This window comes from Lolium perenne, chromosome 5, assembly GCF_019359855.2.
Source record: "Lolium perenne isolate Kyuss_39 chromosome 5, Kyuss_2.0, whole genome shotgun sequence".
Lineage (NCBI taxonomy): Eukaryota > Viridiplantae > Streptophyta > Magnoliopsida > Poales > Poaceae > Lolium > Lolium perenne.
The window spans coordinates 126,050,614-126,068,474 of NC_067248.2; the positions used below are offsets into that span (position 1 = coordinate 126,050,614).

General features: G+C 43.1%; 1 protein-coding gene across 1 annotated transcript; it reads right to left on the minus strand.

Moving 5' to 3' along the window:
- Positions 1–203: 203 nt before the first annotated feature.
- On the minus strand, positions 204–2,054 carry LOC127299844 (probable glycosyltransferase 3). Its single transcript, XM_051329883.2, has one exon. It carries the CDS (start codon positions 1,759–1,761, stop codon positions 424–426), a length of 1,338 nt encoding a protein of 445 aa, XP_051185843.1. The 5' UTR covers positions 1,762–2,054; the 3' UTR covers positions 204–423.
- Positions 2,055–17,861: the final 15,807 nt, after the last annotated feature.

Here is a 17,861-nt window from a genome sequence, read left to right on the forward strand (position 1 = left end):
ATGTGCAATACTCATTTTCTATTTAGTCTGCTACTTATTTGTTTAGTGTTGTTTGCTTACCTTGAGGTATTTTACTGTTCAATATGAATTTGTCCTGAAAGAATTTCTAAGGTCTAATTAAAATTTCATCTAACCTGAGGTAAGTCTTAGAACTCCTAAAGCAAAACGAAGCTTCAGAACTCCCTGTATTTGATTTAGTCCTGGAGCCCATCCAACAAATTAAGAAACTACTAATAATCAGCAGGTTCACTTGCTGCAGTAACTCTATTTCTCCTTTCCTGTATTCAATTGAAACAACAAAAGGTAGTACGGTGTGACATGTCAAATGCTATAACTTCCTGGTCTAGTAACTTGGAACTCGAACAGCAAAACCTCTCAAAATTCTTTCGTGGGGACGGACGAACGACGATATATAGCCAATAATCAAGTCTCGATCTTGGTGGTCATGTTGAGGGCCGCCTCCTTGGCCTCGAGCGGGGTCGCCGTCCTGTTGGCGACGGACTTCACCTTGGGGCTGGCCAGCGAGCGGTGCCGGAAGCCGTAGAGCCTGAGCACCTGGTTGTCGGCGAAGTTGAAGGCGCGCTCCATCCCGCCGAGGCACTGCTCCACGGGGTAGTCGCCGTAGCTGCCGCAGGGCTTGCATCCGACGAAGTGGGTGACGAAGGGCCAGCGCTCGTCGCCGAGCCCCGGGTGGTGCTTCTCCATCATCTCCTCGTACCTGTCCACCAGCCCCGCCCAGAATCCGTGCAGGAAGTACTTGTTCTCCACGTACACCTTCTCCATCCAGCGCTCCTTCTGCGTGAGCAGAAGGTGGATGAGCGCCGACTGGTCGTCGGCCTCAAACGCCGGCCGGCCCGTCAGGCTCGCCGTCAGCACCTTCCCGGCGGCCTCGCGGACGCTGCCCTTGGGCCCCATGGGCGCCCACGCGTCGAGCAGCTCCATGGACCACTGGCAGTTGCGCAGCAGGAAGCTGCCGGTGTTGAGGGCGATCCAGGAGCGCTGCTTCCAGAGGAGGTCCTCGTAGCCGTGGATGACGAGGTTGCTGGCGACGTAGCGGGCGAGCGGGAGCTCGAATGCCATGTCGGTGAAGATGGCGTCGCTGTCCATCCACCACACCCACTCCACCTCCGGGTGCGACAGCATCAGGCGGCGCAGCAGGGGGAGCTTGGACCAGTAGCCGGAGAGCTCGCGGTCGAGGTGCGCCATGTTGTGCACGATCTCGATGCCGTGGATGCGGCAGTAGTCGATCTTGTTCTTGGTGGACTTGAGCAGGTAGTGGTCCCCCGCCGGGTTGTCGCACGGCCCCGGTGGCGACCCGGTCACCAGCAGGATCTTGGGCTTGCCCAGCGCGTCGCGGGACGGGAACCCCGGGTTCTGGGACATCCACTGCCGGCGCTGCGCGTTCCACCGCGTGATGCTGGGGCCGAGGGTGTAGTTCCTCATCTCCTCGACGCGCACGGCCGTCGAGTTGCTGCCCGACGCCGCGCCGGCGAGCTGGTCATCCTCGTCGGGCTCGGAGTCGGAGCGGATCTCGCGGAGTATGCGCTCGATGTCCTCGAACACCTGGGCGTCGGTTGCCGCCTCGCTGCCGCCGCCGCCGCCGGAGAAGGAGAGGAAGTCGATGCCGACGGTGCCGCGGAGGACGAGGATGGTGATGAAGCCGCAGATGACCGTGATCTTGACGTTGTTGATTGTCTTCTGCATCTGTTTGTTCCCTCGCGTCGGCCGCCCCGGGCGACCCAACCCGCCGGCCACCGCCATAGCAGCTAGCAGACGCCTACCACCGCTAGCTAACCGTACTTAATTAGCTTCTCTCGATCCTCGCCAACGCAATGGCTTGGTGCCTGGAGCTCTCCGAGATGTATAGAGTAGTTTCCACTCCGCCTGTGTGGGGTGGAGACGAGGACGAGACGAGGAGAAGGGTTTTGGTTGGGATCGACGTGCCGGCTAGTGGGCGGCGACGCTGCAGTTTTGATTGATTTGAGTGCGGGGGAAGTCAGCGGCGCGCGAGTTACGGGGAATATGAAATTGCGAGATCGGCAGAGTATGGCAGGCCAGCTGCGATTCCTGCCCCGCATTAGAATACGATGATGAGGACGATTGATCGATCGCGGCACGGAGATCACCCAAGATTTGCGAGAGATGGAAACAACACGGTGATGTGTGCGTGCATGCGTCGGTGCGTGTGAACGTTTTCATTTCGTGTTTGGCCGAATCTAGGACTCGGGTGACATTTGGCGCCAAGCCACGAATCGAACGGGAGGAGTCGCTGGGTAGAAGGTTCCGTGGACTGCCATCCGCTTGTCTTGTTCTCCCACTAGTCACTAATAGTCCGTGAAGATTACAACTCCCTCCTTTCTAAATTAGAGCATCTTCACTAGCGTCACTTATACCGTGTCTGCTAATAGTGTTGGATCAAGCGTTTAGGAGATGCGTCATGTGGTGCCGTTTACCTAGCCGCGTCCTCCAAACACGGTCCGTAATTTTTTTTTAAAGTTTAGGTTATTTGAAGACACAATCAATTTGAACATACCGCACAAATGAATATGTTTCATGTGTGGATAGCTGGCTAGGCTAATCTGGAAGAAATGAAAACAAATACAAAAAAGAGTAGGTCCGGCATAAATTTTAAAAAAATAAAGCTAGAAGTCTCGATTAATTATTGCTCAACCTAGGAATCTCATGGAACAACAATATTTCGTCCAAAAAAACAAATCTTGTCTATTCGGTGAATAAAAATATTGCATATGAGAAAACAAAATCTCATCTACTTCGGGGAACAAGAATATTGTGTCCCGGAACAAAAATATTGCCTCTAAGGAACACATCTCGTATACTCGGATACAAAATATTGCTTTCAGAGAACAATTATATTTCCTAGACGGATGGGAACACACGAGATTAGACGGAGGGCAACAACAACCTATACGAAGGGGAACAACAACCTAGACGGTGGGGAACAACACTAGTAGGAAACTAGCTATAGGTGGGATGCTATTTTGTGACGCACCACTTTTCCATGCGCCACAGAAATATTTTCTGTGGCGCACTAGCCAATGTGCGCCACTAAAAAAGCTGATTTCTGTGGCGCACCCCTCTCACATACGCCACTGAAATATGGTGGTCCCTACCCTGGTTAGGCCCAATCATTGATTTCACTATTTATGTGGCGCATGATTGACGCGCGCCACATAATTACACCTTTCTGTGGCGCTTGTTGCTTGGTGCGCCACAGAAATAGGCCCAATTATTGGTCCTCGACGATGGTTCGTATATCTCTCCTCCCTCCCCCTCCCTCGCCCGTAGGTCGCCTCCCCCATCTCCTCCTCCACGCCCGCCGTATCTCCCCTCCTCCACGCCCACGTCGTAGTCTCCCCTCCTCCACGCCCACGTCGCCGTCTTGCCTCCTCTCTACCGCTGTCTCCCCTCCTCCACGGCACCGACCACATCATGGCACCGACCGGATCACACGAATCCCACCCCGGCCCACCTCCACGCGAATCCCACCACCGCCGCCGCTGGTAATATCTTTGGTTGCTCTGTTGCTACTATACATGATCTAGTTGCTCTGTTGTTGTTGTACATGAATTGTGTACCTTCTTATTGGTTGCTTGTGAGCTTATATACATATCTCTGGTGGCTAGGCTGCTGGATCAAGGTGATCCAATGATCATGTGATCTTTATAACGCGTGGGGTAAAGTAACTATGTCAAGTTCGTGGTCAGATGTATTAGTTGGTTATATGCTTTGGCATCAAACCACTACTCGTGGTTTGTTTAAGAGGTTGATGTGCTATAAATTGAATTACCATTATGCTTTCAGGGCATTTTAGTGAATGATGATATTAGTTCAATGCACTGCTGCAATTTTTGCTGGTTTGTTTTACCTACTTGAGATGAAGATATACTAATTTGATCATGTATGTGTATTGGTGTGATTATGGCATGATTCTGGTGGTTTTGCTTGCTTAAACTGATGATCTTATAGCTTTATTTTAATGTCTTTTCTAGCTTAGCATAAATTTCCACATGCTTTCTAGTTATCATATTTATCCCGTTGTCGTTGTCTATTCGACGGTACCTCGAAGGAGGGATCCTCACGAGGGGGAGAAGAAGTAGGGGCCATAGGGCGGAGTGCACTCGGGACGGTGGTACGTGATTTACCCAGCTTCGGAACACCTGCACGATGGCAAGGCCTACTGCTGCTTGCCTGGAATTATCTGGGCGCTTTCGCGTTGTTACAATGAGTTGTGGTTGTCTCGTCTCTACTTCGAGATCTCTCCTCAGGGCTCCCAGGATCCGGCTTATATAGGCGCCTGGATCTAGGGTTTCTACGGAGAGTCCTATCCGGAACACAGGTTGCCTAACTACGGAATATTACATTGCCATGTACGTCAATGATCCACATATTCCTAACTTGTCATCATGGATCCGACTTCCTTCACGGGCCTTCACGGATCTAACTCCTGGCATAGACCTCTTCGGATCCGGGTACCTCTGTAGGGCGGTTCGGATCCGGGTACCTCTGTAGGGCGGTTCGGATCCGGCTACCTTCGTAGGGCGGTTCGGATCCGGCTATCTTCGTAAGGCGATTCGGATCCGGCTACCTCAATAGGTCGGTTGGGATCCGGCTCCTTGTTCCTGGGTTGGACATCTTCCATCTTGATCAACAACAACTGGGTCGCCCGGTGGGCTATATATATGCCATCATCTGTGGGCCACCCGGGCTTGCCGGAATCGGACCATGTCGATGGTATACCTATGAAGTATATCCACAACACCCGTGGTGCCTCATTGAGTGTGCACATGATATAGATATGTTGGATTAGAATCTTGTGTTGGTGCTTATGTAGAGTGAGAAATATAGGCATTGATCATAGTTGTAGGGTCAGATGATGCAACTGTCCATCCCAAGCTACTGATGTTGCTGAAAGGACACGGATGTCGCCTAGAGGGGGGGTGAATAGGCGATTTAAAACTTTTACGAGATGGGCTTAACAAATGCGGAATAAAACTAGCGTTTACTTTGTCAAGCCCAAAGCCTATATACTATGGTTCACCTATGTGCACCAACAACTTATTCTAAGCAATGGTTCATCTATGTGCACCAACAACTTATGCTAAGCAATACAAGCAAGTATGTGATAGCAAGATATATATATAACTTCAAGCGCGATGGCTATCACAAGGTAAAGTGCATAAGTAAAGAGCTCGGGTATAGAGATAACCGAGGCACGCGGGAGACGATGATTTATCCCGGAGTTCACACTCTTGCGAGTGCTAATCTTCGGTGGAGAGGTGCGGTGGCTTAGTGCTCCCGAACGCCACAAGAGGCTCACATTGAGGTGTGGTTGCTCGATGCACACCAACGCCACAAAGGCGTCACCCCAAGATGCGATACTCACACCACACACCGAACGCCACGAAGGCGCCTCACCTAAATCTCCGGTGACCCTCGCCACAAAGGCCTAGGTCACGGTTCCACTAAGGGATTTCCTTTGAGGCGGAAACCGGGCCTTACACAAAGGTTGGGGCACACTTCCACAACTTAATTGGAGGCTCCCAACAAATCTCCACAAAGGCCTAGAATCCGTCTAGGGTTCCAAGAACCCAAGAGTAACAACCTTCTTGCTTTCACCACCACGAATCACCGTGGAGAACTCAAACCGATGCACCAAATGCAATGGCAAGAACACCACAAAGATGCTCAAGTCCTTCTCTCTCAAATTCCAACAAAGCTACAAAAGCTATTGGGGAATAAGAGAGGAAGAACAAAAAGGAGAACACAAAATTCTCCAAGATCTAGATCTAGAGGATTCCACTCACAAAGAGAGGGATTTGATTGGTCAAGATGTAGATCTAGATCTCCTCTCTCTTTTCCCTCAAGAATATGCAAGAATCATGGGAGGAATCAAGAACTAGGGCAAGCTTTGAAGGACAACAATGGAGGGGAGAGAAAGAGAGTGAACCAACCAGCCCAAGGAGGAAGAAGGGGTGCTTAAATACCCCTCCCATCGAAATATGACCGTTTGGGTATGCTCAGGCCGGATTTTCCGGGCCGGATATTTGCAAAATATCCGGGCCCCGAAAAACGGCAAAGGACCAGAAAAAACATGCCCCGGGATGGGGGCCGGATATTTGGCCGGATTTTCCCAGAAACCGGATTTTTCGGGGGGGGGGGGGGCGGATTATCCGCCCCAAACTTGGGCCGGAATATCCGCCCCCCTGAAAACTGGCTGAAACATCAAACTGAAACGGGCATAACTTTAGCATCCGGACTCCAATTTTGATGATCTTGAGCTTGTTTTAAAGCTAGGAACAAGCTCTACAATATCATGCAGGGAACCATCATAATCCAACAATGTAGGATAGAAACAAATGATGAAAGGTTTGACCTATCTAAAAAAGACATACCGGTAAAAACCTCCAACCTTGAAAATGCAACAAGTTGCCCGTGCAAAAACCATTCTTGATGAACTAGAGCTTGTCATCAGAATAAGTACAAGCTCTAAAACATCACATGGATAAGATCCAAATAACAACCAAGAAAGATGATGCAAGGATGCAAAGGTTTGAGCTCTCTCCGAACGATACGATCGAGTTACTCACTCGAGAGCCCTCTTGATAGTACGGCAACTAAAATATAAACCGGTCTCCAACCACACTATGAGACCGGTGAGAAAGAAACCTTATCAAGAGCAAACCTTATACTTGCGCATTCCACTTGATCTCGATGATGACGATCTTGACCTCAACAAGATGGAACGCCTTTCTTGATTGTGCTTGCTTGACGAAGTCTTGTGGATTGCTCCCCCATAATCCACCATGGGAGAGCTTCTTCTTCGGCGCATCTTCACATAACCATGATCACCATATGGATGGCAAGAGTCAAGCAAAGGATCTCTTCGAGATGGCTCATCTTGAAATTGCACTTCATTTCTTCATGGCAAGCTTCAAGCATATGATCTCTTCAAGTTGCCTCATCTTGAACTTGCACTTCATTTCGTTGATGTCTTCAAGTTTACCTTGAGAGCTCACTTCATCTTCATCTTCAAGACATACTTGACACTTGATCTTCTTCATTTGCTTCTTATTGCAATCTTGAAGCCAACTTATGGTTCAAGCATTGCCTTCAAGCAAATGATCTATTCAAGTTGGCTCATCTTGAACTTGCACTTCATTTCGTTGATGTCTTGAAGTTAACCTTGAGAGCTCACTTCATCTTCATCTTCAAGACATACTGATACGTCTCCGACGTATCGATAATTTCTTATGTTCCATGCCACATTATTGATGATATCTACATGTTTTATACACATTATATGTCATATTTATGTGTTTTCCGGAACTAACCTATTGACGAGATGCCGAAGGGCCAGTTGTTGTTTTCTGCTGTTTTTGGTTCCAGAAATCCTAGTAACGAAATATTCTCGGAATCGGACGAAATCAATGCCCAGCATCCTATTTTTCCACGAAGCTTCCAGAACACCCGAGAGAGGCCAGAGGGGGGCCACTGGGCCACCAGACGCCAGGGTGGCGGGTCCAGGGCCTGGGCCGCGCCCCCCTATTGTGTCACCGCCTCGTCGACCTTCCGAATCCGCCTCTTCACCTATTTAAAGGTCCCTGACCTAAAACCTCGAGACGAAAAAGCCACGGTACGAGAAACCTTCCAGAGCCGCCGCCATCGCGAAGCCAAGATCTGGGGGACAGGAGTCTCTGTTCCGGCACGCCGCCGAGACGGGGAAGTGCCCCCGGAAGGCTTCTCCATCGACACCACCGCCATCTTCATCAACGTTGTTGTCTCCCATGAGGAGGGAGTAGTTCTCCATCGAGGCTCGGGGCTGTACCGGTAGCTATGTGGTTCATCTCTCTCCTATGTACTTTAATACAATAATCTCATGAGCTGCCTTACATGATTGAGATTCATATGATGATGCTTGTAATCTAGATGTCATTATGCTAGTCAAGTGGATTTTACTTATGTGATCTCCGGAGACTCCTTGTCCCACGTGTGTAAAGGTGACAGTGTGTGCACCGTGTGGGTCTCTTAGGCTATATTTCACAGAATACTTATTCGCTGTTATGAATGGCATAGTGAAGTGCTTATTTATATCTCTTTATGATTGCAATGTGTTTTGTATCACAATTTATCTGTGTGCTACTCTAGTGATGTTATTAAAGTAGTTTATTCCTCCTGCACGGTGTAATGGTGACAGTGTGTGCATCGTGTAGTACTTGGCATAGGCTATGATTGTGATCTCTTGTAGATTATGAAGTTAACTATTGCTATGATAGTATTGATGTGATCTATTCCTCCTTTCGTAGTGTGAAGGTGACAGTGTGCATGCTATGTTAGTACTTGGTTTGGTTGTGTTGATCTGTTATGCACTCTAAGGTTATTTAAATATGAACATTGAATATTGTGGAGCTTGTTAACTCCGGCATTGAGGGTTCGTGTAATCCTACACAGTTAGTGGTGTTCATCATCCAACAAGAGGGTGTAGAGTCTAGCATCTATTTATTTATTCTGTTATGTGATCAATGTTGAGAGTGTCCACTAGTGAAAGTATGATCCCTAGGCCTTGTTCCTAAATACTGCTATCGCTGCTTGTTGACTGTTTTACTGCATTTATACTGCCTGCAATATTACCACCATCAACCACACGCCAGTCCTGGACAGCAAAGCACTTTTCTGGTGCCATTGCTACTGCTCATACTTATTCATACCACCTGTATTTCACTATCTCTTCGCCGAACTAGTGCACCTATTAGGTGTGTTGGGGACACAAGAGACTTCTTGCTTTGTGGTTGCAGGGTTGCATGAGAGGGATATCTTTGACCTCTTCCTCCCTGAGTTCGATAAACCTTGGGTGATCCACTTAAGGGAAACTTGCTGCTGTTCTACAAACCTCTACTCTTGGAGGCCCAACACTGTCTACAAGAATAGAAGCACCCGTAGACATCAAGCACTTTTCTGGCGCCGTTGCCGGGGAGGAAAGGTAAAAGGCTCTCATACTCCGATCCCAGGTAAAGTACTTTTCTGTTGCCGTTGTGTGTGTGCTCGAAGCTAGTTCCTTTAGATCATGCAATTGCATCTTTTTGTTTCTTGTTTACACTAGTTAGGCATAATGGACAACAATGAGCTTCTTATTTTATTTCCTGATTTAAGACATGGATGGTTTGATGCGAAAATTAAAAAACCTATGGAACATATTAGTATGAACGCTTTGAACACCATTGTTGCTAATGATATGGAAAATTCTAAGCTTGGGGAAGCTGGCTTTGATGAGCATGATATTTTTTGTCCCCCAAGCATTGAGGAGAAAATTTACTTTGATGATACTTTGCCTCCTATTTATGATGATTATAATGATATTGGTCTTTTAGTACCGCCTGTTATGGAGGATAAATTTGATTATGATTACAATATGCCTCCTATATTTGATGATGAGAATAATAATGATAGCTACTTTGTTGAATTTGCTCCCACTACAACTAATAAAATTGATTATGCCTATGTGGAGAGTAATAATTTTATGCATGAGACTCATGATAAGAATGCTTTATGTGATAGTTATATTGTTGAGTTTGCTCATGTTGCTACTGAAAGTTATTATGAGAGAGGAAAATATGGTTGTAGAAATTTTCATGTTACTAAAACACCTCTCTATGTGCTGAAATTTTTGAAGCTACACTTGTTCTATCTTCCTATGCTTGTTACTTTTTTCTTCATGAACTTGTTTATTTACAAAACTCCTATGCATAGGAAGCATGTTAGACTTAAATTTGTTTTGAATTTGCCTCTTGATGCTCTCTTTTGCTTCAACTACTATTTCTTGTGAGTGCATCATTAAAACTGCTGAGCCCATCTTAATGGCTATAAAGAAAGAACTTCTTGGGAGATAACCCATGTGTTTATTTTGTTACAGTACTTTTATTTTGTATTTGTGTCTTGGAAGTTGTTACTACTGTAGCAACCTCTCCTTATCTTAATTTTGTTGCATTGTTGTGCCAAGTAACGTCTTTGATAGTAAGGTTCATACTAGATTTGGATTACTGCGCAGAAACAGATTTCTTGTTGTCACGAATCTGGGCCTAATTCTCTGTAGGTAACTCAGAAAATTATGCCAATTTACGTGAGTGATCCTCAGATATGTACGCAACTTTCATTCAATTTGAGCATTTTCATTTGAGCAAGTCTGGTGCCACCTTAAAATTCGTATTTACGGACTGTTCTGTTTTGACAGATTCTGCCTTTTATTTCGCATTGCCTCTTTTGCTATGTGGGATGGATTTCTTTGTTCCATTAACTTCCAGTAGCATTTTGCAATGTCCAGAAGTATTAAGAATGATTGTGTCACCTCTGAACATGTGAATTTTTATTATGCACTAACCCTCTAATGAGTTTGTTTCGAGTTTGGTGTGGAGAAAGTTTTCAAGGGTCAAGAGAGGAGGATGATATACTATGATCAAGAAGAGTGAAAAGTCTAAGCTTGGGGATGCCCCGGTGGTTCATCCCTGCATATTTCAAGAAGACCCAAGCATCTAAGCTTGGGGATACCCAAGGCATCCCCTTCTTCATCAACAATTTATCAGGTTTCTTCTCTTGAAACTATATTTTTATTCGGTCACATCTTATGTACTTTACTTGGAGCGTCTGTGTGCTTTTGTTTGTGTTTTTTTTGAATAAATGCTTGTGTGGGAGAGAGACACGCTCCGCTGGTTCGTATGAACACATGTGTTCTTAGCTTTTAATGTTCATGGCGAAGGTTGAAACTGCTTCGTTCATTGTTATATGGTTGGAAACGAAAAATGCTACATGTAGTAATTGGTAAAATGTATTGGATAATTTGATACTTGGCAATTGTTGTGCTCATGTTTAAGCTCTTGCATCATATACTTTGCACCTATTAATGAAGAAATACATAGAGCTTGCTAAAATTTGGTTTGCATAATTGGTCTCTCTAAGGTCTAGATAATTTCTAGTAAAGAGTTTGAACAACAAGGAAGACGGTGTAGAGTCTTATAATGTTTACAATATGTCTTTTATGTGAGTTTTGCTGCACCGGTTCATTCTTGTGTTTGTTTCAAATAACCTTGCTAGCCTAAACCTTGTATCGAGAGGGAATACTTCTCATGCATCCAAAATCCTTGAGCCAACCACTATGCCATTTATGTCCACCATACCTACCTACTACATGGTATTTCTCCGCCATTCCAAAGTAAATTGCTTGAGTGCTACCTTTAAAATTTCCATTCTTTACCTTTGCAATATATAGCTCATGGGACAAATAGCTTAAAAACTATTGTGGTATTGAATATGTACTTATGCACTTTATCTCTTATTAAGTTGTTTGTTGTGCGATAACCATGTTCCTGGGGACGCCATCAACTACTCTTTGTTGAATATCATGTGAGTTGCTATGCATGTCCGTCTTGTCTGAAGTAAGGGAGATTTACCACTCATTTAATGGTTAGAGCATGCATAATGTTAGAGAAGAACATTGGGCAGCTAACTAAAGCCATGAACCATGGTGGAAGTTTCAGTTTTGGACATATATCCTCAATCTCATATGAGGACATTAATTGTTGCTACATGCTTATGCATTAAAGAGGAGTCCATTATCTGTTGTCTATGTTGTCCCGGTATGGATGTCTAAGTTGAGAATAATCAAAAGCGAGAAATCCAAATGCGAGCTTTCTCCTTAGACCTCAGGTAGCATAGAGGTACCCCTTTGTGACACTTGGTTAAAACATGTGTATCGCGATGATAATCCAGGTAATCCAAGCTAATTAGGACAAGGTGCGGGCACTATTAGTATACTATGCATGAGGCTTGCAACTTGTAAGATATAATTTACATGATACATATGCTTTATTACTACCGTTGATAAAATTGTTTCTTGTTTTCAAAACCAAAGCTCTAGCACAAATATAGCAATCAATGCTTCCCTCTGCGAAGGGGCCTTTCTTTTACTTTTATGTTGAGTCAGTTCACCTATTTCTCTCCATCTCAAGAAGCAAACACTTGTGTGAACTGTGCATTGATTCCTACATACTTGCATATTGCACTTGTTATATTACTTTGCATTGACAACTATCCATGAGATATACATGTTATAAGTTGAAAGCAACCGCTGAAACTTAATCTTCCTTTATGTCGCTTCAATACCTTTTACTTTGAATTATTGCTTTATGAGTTAACTCTTATGCAAGACTTATTGATGCTTGTCTTGAAAGTACTATTCATGAAAAGTCTTTGCTTTATGATTCATTTGTTTACTCATGTCATTACCATTGTTTTGATCGCTGCATTCATTACATATGCTTACAATAGTATGATCAAGGTTATGATGGCATGTCACTCCAGAAATTATCTTTGTTATCGTTTACCTGCTCGGGACGAGCAGAAACTAAGCTTGGGGATGCTGATACGTCTCCGACGTATCGATAGTTTCTTATGTTCCATGCCACATTATTGATGATATCTACATGTTTTATACACATTATATGTCATATTTATGCGTTTTCCAGAACTAACCTATTGACAAGATGCCGAAGGGCCAGTTGCTGTTTTCTGCTATTTTTGGTTCCAGAAATCCTAGTAAGGAAATATTCTCGGAATCGGACGAAATCAATGCCCAGCATCCTATTTTTCCACGAAGCTTCCAGAACACCCGAGAGAGGCCAGAGGGGGGCCACTGGGCCACCAGACGCCAGGGTGGCGCGGCCAGGGCCCGGGCCGCGCCCCCCTGTTGTGTCACCGCCTCGTCGACCTTCCGACTCCGCCTCTTCGCCTATTTAAAGGTCCCTGACCTAAAACCTCGAGACGAAAAAGCCATGGTACGAGAAACCTTCCAGAGCCGCCGCCATCGCGAAGCCAAGATCTGGGGGACAGGAGTCTCTGTTCCGGCACGCCGCCGGGACGGGTAAGTGCCCCCGGAAGGCTTCTCCATCGACACCACCGCCATCTTCATCAACGCTGCTGTCTCCCATGAGGAGGGAGTAGTTCTCCATCGAGGCTCGGGGCTGTACCGGTAGCTATGTGGTTCATCTCTCTCCTATGTACTTCAATACAATAATCTCATGAGCTGCCTTACATGATTGAGATTCATATGATGATGCTTGTAATCTAGATGTCATTATGCTAGCCAAGTGGATTTTACTTATATGATCTCCGGAGACTCTTTGTCCCACGTGTGTAAAGGTGACAGTGTGTGCACCGTGTGGGTCTCTTAGGCTATATTTCACAGAATACTTATTCGCTGTTATGAATGGCATAGTGAAGTGCTTATTTATATCTCTTTATGATTGCAATGTGTTTTGTATCACAATTTATCTGTGTGCTACTCTAGTGATGTTATTAAAGTAGTTTATTCCTCCTGCACGGTGTAATGGTGACAGTGTGTGCATCGTGTAGTACTTGGCGTAGGCTATGATTGTGATCTCTTGTAGATTATGAAGTTAACTATTGCTATGATAGTATTGATGTGATATATTCCTCCTTTCGTAGTGTGAAGGTGACAGTGTGCATGCTATGTTAGTACTTGGTTTGGTTATGTTGATCTGTTATGCACTCTAAGGTTATTTAAATATGAACATTGAATATTGTGGAGCTTGTTAACTCCGGCATTGAGGGTTCGTGTAATCCTACACAGTTAGTGGTGTTCATCATCCAACAAGAGGGTGTAGAGTCTAGCATCTATTTATTTATTCTGTTATGTGATCAATGTTGAGAGTGTCCACTAGTGAAAGTATGATCCCTAGGCCTTGTTCCTAAATACTGCTATCGCTGCTTGTTTACTGTTTTACTGCATTTATACTGCCTGCAATATTACCACCATCAACCACACGCCAGTCCTGGACAGCAAAGCACTTTTCTGGTGCCATTGCTACTGCTCATACTTATTCATACCACCTATATTTCACTATCTCTTCGCCGAACTAGTGCACCTATTAGGTGTGTTGGAGACACAAGAGAATTCTTGCTTTGTGGTTGCAGGGTTGCATGAGAGGGATATCTTTGACCTCTTCCTCCCTGGGTTCGATAAACCTTGGGTGATCCACTTAAGGGAAACTTGCTGCTGTTCTACAAACCTCTGCTCTTGGAGGCCCAACACTGTCTACAAGAATAGAAGCACCCGTAGACATCACATACTTGACACTTGATCTTCTTCATTTTCTTCTTATTGCAATCTTGAAGCCAACATATGGTTCAAGCATTGCCTATGGACAACTCCTACAAATATAACTCAATGCAAACATTAGTCCATAGGGATTGTCATTAATTACCAAAACCACACATGGGGGCTCCATGCACTTTCAATCTCCCCCATTTTGGTAATTGATGACAATCTCTTTGAGAGGGTTTATATAAGGAATTTAAGTAACAAACAAGTTGAATATATAGAGAAAAATCCCCCATAATATATGCATGTGTGAATGATCTTGACTTTCATTGCATATATTGGCATTCAAATCCTAGTGGAGTTTTCTCTAAATATTCAACTATGCAAAGCAACAAGATGCAATGCAATAAAGGCACATGCTTAAGCACAAAGCAAAGACATAACCAAATTCCCTTAAACCCTCCAAACTTCTCCCCCATTGGCACCAATTGCCGAAATGGGTGAAAAATTTAGAAGGCCAATATAGTGAGAGTTCCTCCATAGCGTTTGCATTTCTCGTAATTTGAGTGGATTCAAATGCACGTATCCACTGACGAATATTCGGAAGGAATCACACTATAGATAGGATCAAAGATTGCAAAAAGATAACAAAGTCAAGAAGCTTCAACAGATGAAGCAAGCAACCAAATGAACCACAAAGAATATACCAAAAGAAGGATAGATATTATGATAAGATCAAGAAGATTGCTCTAAATAATATGAGGAAGCTCCCCAAGGTTTGTGCACAAAACTAGACAATTTGCATGGGAGTATAAAGTGCACAAACATGGAATCATCACTCCCATAATATCATTCAAAACAAAAGATACCAAGTGAATCAAACTCTAATGATCACTACAAAATAGTGTCTTAAATAAAATGAGGAAGCTCCCCAAGGTACATGTATAAATTAAAATGTTGCATTTGAATACAATATGCATAACATGGAATCCTCACTCCCCCATTACCATTTAAAACACAAACATTTGCAATAGATCATAGAAAGAAAATTAAACTTAACACTTGCAACAAACAAATGGTTGAGCAACAAGTAAGAGGCACCATAATAAAAGGCTCAACCAAGAGGATATGTGAAAGGCATGATAAAGCATATTATAAGACTATTACAAGGATGAGCAAAAAGCATCATCATAGTCTTCAATGAATTAGATTGCTTAGCATGACCAATCAACACACAACAAATAAATAAGATATCAAATGGAGATGTATCATCTCATATGTGTATAAGTTTCACTAAGTGGATAAAATCACTAAGATGTTTATCCGCAAAGAAACATGTACACACAAAATAGATACGCAAGAAATATAGCATGATATCCAAAATGAAGTCATGCAATATACCAATAAGAATTTTTGCTTAATGGCATGGCCAAAGGCTCAATTTTATCTTATTGTACATTCATGAACTTCAACCACAAACATCTAAAATACATCACAAATATCAACAAGGGATAGAAGATAGTTGGGATGCATTGAGAAAGGAAACAAATATCACAAACGAGGATACCAAAAGAAATAACTAAATTTGCACTTTCATCTATATTGCACACGTGAGAGCCTTGAGGAATTGATATGCAATAAAATTGCTAGATAGGCATAGTTGGGATGGATGAATCATGAACATGATTTAATATACTTCCCTATAAATGCACTCATCTCAAATTACTCACATTGACAATAAAGAGGTTTCATTAAGACTTTTGCAAGAAGCACAATATTTGCAAATCAAGATATTCATGCCAAGATGCAACCATAAGGTTGGATACAGGAATAGTATGCATGAGAAGATACTTTTTACCGAGATAGCATTGGTGTGGATGTAGTAGATATGTGTTCATCGTCCATCCTAGCTTGCCTCAAGTTACCATTGAGTCACCACCTCTTCCCAAGAGTGAGACAAGCATCCAATGCATATCCATTGTACCTAACACAAAGGTAAGTACAAAATGGTCCCAAACTAATTGGGTCTGAAGTAGTTAGACATACTACAACATATAGGACAAACTCCACAATACTATGTGCATATAGATATGAAATTGAATTTCATGCACATCTTAGCCAAATTAGGATTTGATGGAGTTTACCCTATATATTTGATCAAAGAAAGTAACACATGCCATAAGATATGCATATATTAAATATGCATGCAAAATTCTTTCAAGAACCAAAGGAAGATACAATTTGGACAAAACACCAAATAAATCAAGAGACAATGGTTGTCCAGATTATATCAAAGAATCAAATCAACACAAGATTGACTCCAAAGACTTATCTCATTATAAGAAGCTAATTAAACCTAAACACAAAGGAATGAGATAACCAACTCCCAATAGAGCAAGGTTCCAACAAATAAACCAAACCCTTGACACTTTTTATGATGGCACAAAAGTACCAAAAAGAAAATTTATGTCTCCCAAAACCAAATTTTTGATAATGATCAAGAGATATAAAGCATTCTAACAAATATAGGAGAGCTCCTCCAAGATTAGTGCATTATCTAGGATTTGGCAAATGAATACAAAATGCACAAAACTAGGATCATAACGCTACCTATATCTACTAAAATGCTAAGAAAGTTTGAATAGACAAATTAGATCCATAAGATGCAAGGAAGACACATGGGAGTCAAAGCACAACAAATTCATGGCAATAAATAAGGCAATTTAAACACAAGAGCCAAAGTAGATATGATCAATAAATTTCTACCTCATAATTGATTAACACTTGTCCTAGGACAAGAGGTATTAGGAAATATTTCCCGGTGGTAGTTTGTAAGTATACATAAGATCATATTTACAACGAATAAAGCATATGGTAAAAGATAAGAGTTAACCATCATGCAAAGATAGTTTCTTGATAGCTTCATTTAGTCATACCAACATGCAAAGCAATTAATAGTATTCATACCAACATGCAAAGCAATTAATAGTATTCATACCAACATGCAAAGCAATTAATAGTATGACTTGAAGCACATGGTTTTCCCAAAAGTGTATTGAGGGACACGTTGTGAAAAACCATGCCAAGAAAAACTTTCCAAATAAGATCCACAAAGATATTAGCAATCAAGCCATTTAAGCAAATTGGAACTTGTTTGAGCAAACATGCCACATAGGAGAGAGATAATTTACGATATCAATTCTATGTGACACAACCTCAAATGTTCACATTTTCTAGGCTTGTAATATGCACAAAGCTTATTACTCCCCCATAATGTGATAAGGAATTTATTTTCACAAGAGGCAAATAAGATCCAACTAGAGATATTAATGGACATTAGAATTTGAGTTTCTCATGAAGATGACATACCACATACAGACTAGATAATCTTGCAATATCAATTCTAAGTGATATTCCTCATGTACACACATTGTTAGGATCATGAAATTCCTAAATGAATATCACTCCCCCAAAATGGGATAGTCCATTAATCGCTCATAAGAGCCATATAAGATACAACAAGATGCAAGGAGGCTCCAACACAAACACAAATACATGGTGTGCAACCCAACATGCATAGACTTGATTTCTCAAGAAAAGCAACTAGGAAGCACAACATATACAAACACATGTTAGGAACAAAACTAACACATGCAAAGGGGCGAGTAACTTTCAATATAAAAGAGTTGAGCACATGTTACCGCAAGGAGGAACATTGAATATATGATAGAAG

What these genes read in the sequence shown, in the direction of transcription:
- LOC127299844 (XM_051329883.2), bottom strand. Translation starts at nt 1,761, where the DNA reads ATGGCGGTGGCCGGCGGGTTGGGTCGCCCGGGGCGGCCGACGCGAGGG.